The sequence below is a fragment of the Saccoglossus kowalevskii genome, chromosome 18 (assembly GCF_978046115.1).
Source record: "Saccoglossus kowalevskii chromosome 18, keSacKowa6.1, whole genome shotgun sequence".
NCBI classification, from domain to species: domain Eukaryota; kingdom Metazoa; phylum Hemichordata; class Enteropneusta; family Harrimaniidae; genus Saccoglossus; species Saccoglossus kowalevskii.
This window is the reverse complement of record NC_140658.1, coordinates 12,126,932-12,132,984: the sequence shown is the minus strand read 5'-3', so window position 1 is coordinate 12,132,984 and position 6,053 is coordinate 12,126,932. Positions and strand designations below refer to the sequence as shown.

Below are 6,053 nucleotides of genomic sequence, written 5' to 3'. Positions count from 1 at the left end.
CATTAGGAATGCTTGTCATATAGTTGTCACGTGTTCGACTAGCCGGTATTCGAAAGATATTCTCCCGTACGTTCATAAAACCAAGTGTCGGACTTGTATTTCAACATGTGTTTTAACCGTAGTGTATTTTGTTGCTAAATTTGACATTACTTATTTTTTCACTTTTTTTTCATATCCGTATAATTATTGACTTGAATTTCAACAGTCGGTAAGTATCAATATTACATTGTATATTCCATTATGCATGTCATGTAGTTATCACGTATTCGACTAGCCGGTATTTGAATGGTCTTGTCCCGTACGTTTATAATACGAAGTGTCTGACTTGTATTTCAACATGTGTTTTTATCGTAGTGTATTGTGTTGCTAAATTTGACATTAATTATCTTTTCTTCACTTTTTTTTCATATCCGTATAATTATCGACTTGAATTTCAACAGTCGGTAAGTATCAATATTCCATTGTATTTTCTAAAAGGAAAATCTTTGTCTTGTGATTGGTCTCTTCCCAGGCGATTGGGTTTCCATTCAGTTATATACTATTGATTTCACCTCTTTATCACTGTATTTTTATAGACTCAGTAAAAACTTAAAGCTACATTAAAGGATCCAAAATTAATGTACGGAAATTGTAAGCTTTCTCCATCCAGGTAGCTTTCTTGAATGACCTGGCAGTGGGACGTCGTCTTAACAAGGTTATAAACTTCATACAAGCTTAGCTGGTTTTCAAATCTTCACGATGGATTCTTCAAGAGCATATAAAGTTCGTGTTGCCATGTTGTGTTAAACCAGTCGCTTTCTGTTATAGGGATATATCCTAATGTTTACATCCAGCTCTGTTTTCATACAGGGTTCACATTGTGTATATGTCCGGGCCAGGATTTTCTGATTCGTTTGACTCCTGGTTCGTCCCATCAAATACGACATTCCGTTCATATCATATACTGGTGATACTATGTCTAATAATTATGTCAGACAGAAAATAGTGTTTATGAAGTTTTGGCGTTTGAAATTGTCTTAAAACTGTTGTGGTAGCTTCAGATTCTGTGGCCAATCATAAATAATAATAAAAATCAAATAATACATTTTACGCCCTTTAATTTGGAAATTGCAGATAATCACATTTTATCCTCAAAAATATATACAAGTTGCAACCAGTACTGGAAGGGTCGCACCACAGGTTGTAATATATTATGATCTCATCTATTATGGTCACTTTTGTCAATTTGACGACCATTTTGTCTAAACATCATAAAACTACAGACTGTATATGTGTTCGAAATGTGTTTTCTGTGTGTTTAATCACAATCTCTACATATTAGTCTGTACACTTAGTTAGTTACTCTGTACACTCCTAATGATACACGTCTTTTAATTTCGATAATGGTGTTAATATTTCTTTTAATCAAAATCAATGTCTATGTAGGTTGCTCCTCTACGTGACACGTGTTTTTTGGTAGTATTCCAGGGATATCTATCACTTCCCTTGAATTTCTGACAGACAAATCCTTATTGAATAATTGTCATCATATTTGAACATCAAATGCTATAATGGGTAAAAGGTGTCATGTGATAAAAATATGCAATATCGATTGTGCATGGTTCATATTTGGTGCCCACTATTTGTCAACGCCACGCTAATGTAATGAAGTTCTAACTTGATATGTTTGTCTAAAGGAAACAAATGTGGTTTATTATATTCTGTTTGTAATGATGAAACCCAAAACTCTCAAAGTAGTAGATAGCATATTATTCAATATCTAATATTGACTGTCTGTATATGTTTTAATTGGTCTATAGCGATCCTTGCAAAGAGATATACGAGAAATTGGGAGAATGTAATCAATGAAACAGCTGTAGTAAAAGAAGAATCTAGGATCTTGGATTGTGGTAACCGGGAAACAAAACGTAGGAAGAGCACAAATACCGAGATGAAGAGGAGAGATCCAGAGTTGACATATTCAGGGACTAAATTAGCGTATGATTGGGCAATGGGAAAATACAATGAGTATCCATTAGCATTCCATGTAAATGCGAAACAAATCGGTAGTGATCAAGACCTGATGGATGCTGTATACGATCAGCTCTTGCCATACGATATTGGTATATCAAAGTATGAACTTTTACAGCATATTAAAGACAGGGGGAAACCTGTTCTATACATAGTTGATGGAATAGACAGCGATGGATGCAAGTTGAAAACGGGGTCCGCAATCCGTAATGCTATACCAAGTACAATATTACCACTGTGTGAAGTGCGGGCAACTGAGCACAACCGTAAAGACGTCGTTACATTCAGTAAGTGTAAATAGTTGTTTTAGTTACCAAGCTATATTGTATTTGCTTTTAAAAAGTAACAGCCTATCACTGGAATATATTCATTTTTGTGAGTAGTAATATTGGCGTTATTTCACTCTTTATATTTTAGACAAGAGTTATGAGGCCGATATAATAACGAATGTCATCCAAAATTACCCATCACAGATAGATGAGATGATAAGTGTGCTCAAAAACGTGTACCTTAAATTCAAGAAGACCTTCATCGGCAGTACGCATGCCTTCGAATGGGCATACAATGCTTCCAGTGAATACTTCCTCGTATTCCACATCGACACTTACCAGATGGAAACAAATGAAGACTTGGTGGACGCCGCATTCTATCAACTCCTGCCAGCATACAAAGGTATAAAAGATGAATTACTACGGGTTATACGCCATCAAGACAAACCTGTTTTGTTCATCCTCGATGGATTTGGTGAAGATCGTTCTGCAATTCAAAATGAATCGGATGTTGTTGGAGCCACGCCGTGGGAAATACTGCATAAATGCAAATTTCTTAGTGTTACGTCTATTGATTAAGATCATAAACATTTCCATACGTATACATATGGTGCCATTGTTCAACGAATGGGGATAATACTCATGATAACTGTGCTACTTTTCGTGTGCATGGTTCAAGTTGGCCTGTGGTAGGCATACATTGTGAACTGCAATTTGAACATTGAATGGTCTTGAATAAATCCGCTGTACAGATTCCATATACATTATTGTAGTATCACTAACTATATGATTGAAAGAAATCTAGTTGCTCCAGTGGTACAATACATTCAAACATATATTCACTCAATTTAGTTTATTTGTGATATTTAATTAAGGCTATGTATTTCTTTTATAAAGAAATTGTATTCTGGGTGGACGCATAGCAAAAGCACGCACTTACACAGTACAATAACAAGACACAAACACGACCAAGGCTTATTTTATTGAATTAATTTCTTTTATAACAGCGCTTACCAGATGTACTGGCATAACCAGGTGTACATTTAATAAGCATATTAATAGTGTGTACAAATTACTACAGGCAAACCTTGTTATTACGAAATTGCAGAGTTATTTCACATCTAGAGTCGTGTGTTACCATAGTGAAATCATGTTCACACATTTGGTTCACACGCAGTTGTAGTATTGTTTAGAATGAACATTCTTATACACATATATTACAAGAATTTCATAAATAGGTTGCATTTAGTAGTCGCAACTTTGCAAGGGAAGACACATCCCTGGTGATCGCGTGATCGTGCCAACGACTGTAACGATTGGCTGATCGCATGTTTACTTTGTCACGCCTTAGAGTTTTCAGGATTTGTAAGAAAGGATGGAGAGAAATTGACAGTGAGACATTACCTCAACTGACAGTGTATGTGATGATTAAAGCTGGACTATCTGTAATAAACTAATGTGTGTATTCTTTGGGGTACGACACTGGCACCTCCACATCCACGTGTAGGTGTCATCTGCACGGTCGCCAGAGTCCGTTTCACAACACGTGTAATATTAATTACTACTTAAAGGGCGCGTGTTCGAATTTCATGCAAATAAAGAATATATTTCACGCAATGTATACGTCGTTACTCGTCCTATATAGAACAGAATAGGACACGACGCGACGACCACCGCCCTTTAATGTTACTATTAATATATTTCAGTTTGCTGATCTTGTATTGTACGTCTTCTTACTATTTGATAATATACCATTATTGATTAATATATTAATTTCCGATGTGTACAGAAGTACTGTTACAATACTTATCCATTGACCTTGACTAGGATAGGAAAGACCATTTTCTTGAGATCAGGTAGCATATTTGTGTTTGGTTGCTTGGCAACAACTGAATGATCGGGAACAATCCTGATAACCAGTTTTATTTTATCATCTTCTTTTTACAGACATGTACTTGATTAGTATTAGCTTCTTTATCAACGAATAGTATAACAAATTAATATTCAGAAATCTTAATAATAGTCGTCTTTGTGTCATTCGAAAACGTTCGTTACTTTTATTTGTTGTGTTTTAAATATAGTTTTCACTACATTGTCCCCGTTCGAACGAAGTCTGGGAAAACAGGGGCGCACCTGTACTTTTGCCATGCCATAACAATCACTTCCTACAGGCATCATGGGATACGGCTGCACATGTATTCATTTAATGATCTGATTCCGGGTGCCCAGATTATGTTCATTTTTATTCTAATCAGAATCAAGTATATCTTCCATTCCAGAACCGGGTCTCTATCGTGCAAATTGGCATCAAGTTTTTATTAATGAACGTTATGTGCGGGTCGTATGGGTAGGTCGTATAGTGGTTGGTAGATTGTAGCAATAATTATACTACACGAGGCATACAGTTTGACTGCTCACTAAGAACGTATATCGGTACAGTTACGAAACAAATAAGTACAAGGAAAATATCAATAAGTAAGTGGCCAACTGTCTAGATTAAGGTGTGTGGCCAATGATTAAGGTATAGATGCATGTTCGTGGGCACTCGGAGTGAATTTTTTTTTTGTAAATTGTAAATGCTGGAACATACCCAAAAATGGATTTTAAAATATAGGGAATAGAGGCACGCGTATGTGATTAAAAGTCCCGAAAGTTTGTTTACGTTGCTCTTTGATTGACAAGTCACTGTTGATGTTATATGCAAATGAGTTGCTGGCCTCAGTTACGGTGCGGCGATGTGTAACTTCCTGTCCGCGACCCTGTTTAACTTACCTCAAGCGCTACCAACTAGTCTTGCAAACTACAAAAAAAAGACAACACGTAGACTCTTCCAGCATGCAAGCGGAATACAAAAAACATACAGTTGTAAATGATAAGTAAACTTTTTCACCCTTATCTCGCAACATGTCGACAACTTCTAGCCTGGCAGCTTCCAGTGGAGTACTGTTAAATATTTTTTTTCACGCATTTTTTTCTCCGAAGGCATTATAAAACTGATTAATTTGACATTTGTCGTTTCGCTGTAACGATCACCGTGCTGATAGCATTGCGATGTAGTAGTGGATAAACACCATTCAGAACATTGCTGTACTGCCATCGATAACTAACTTTTCAGCAGCAAAATATACAAACGTGAAATGCTCGGTTACTTAAAAATAAAAAAATACCCCGAAAATTACAGAAACATCGGCAACGAGATGCTGTTTTTAAACACCGCGGAAAAATCACGCACTCTGCGATGCCATCTTGGTTACCTTAATTGGAAACCCCCTTGCCAGCTAGCATGCATATGTAGCGATGTCGCAAGGTACGTTGTACGGCCGTGCTCGGCGACCTCTGGTACTATGGCACTCTATGAATGAGGTATTTCCAGAGGTCAGGGTTCGTTTTATTTTTTATCGACCCATCGCGTCTGCTCGTAGTTGAATGAAACCTGTTTCGATTTACAATAGTTGTCTTCCATTTCGACTTTTTCTCACCGGCGTTTGAGCGATTGAGTACAAAAACTGTGAATAGCCGTTGTGTAGCAAAATATTACGGCCCGTTTCAACCTGGCCGTCTGACTTCGAACGATCCATTTCACCGCGCCTGTGTTTCACCGGAGATCGCGAAAAACTGCGTCATACAGAGTATTTGTTAAAGGTTTGAGGAAAGGTACATTTAGACTCAACCGACCCAATGGGGATCACTATGTTTGTATAACTGTATGAATATCTCATCGGCTTTACGTAATCCATTGTGCCCCTCCCTAAGTGGAAAAGATAACACGACGCC

The 6,053-nt window shown here is 37.0% G+C and overlaps 1 protein-coding gene across 1 annotated transcript; it reads left to right on the top strand.

The window, feature by feature from the left end:
* Positions 1–1,150: 1,150 nt before the first annotated feature.
* LOC144358572 (uncharacterized) lies at positions 1,151–4,299 on the top strand. The gene is made up of 2 exons (XM_078012233.2): positions 1,151–2,297; positions 2,428–4,299. Exons 1-2 carry the CDS (start codon positions 1,931–1,933, stop codon positions 2,856–2,858), a joined length of 798 nt encoding a protein of 265 aa, XP_077868359.2. The 5' UTR covers positions 1,151–1,930; the 3' UTR covers positions 2,859–4,299.
* The last annotated feature ends 1,754 nt before the right edge of the window (positions 4,300–6,053 follow it).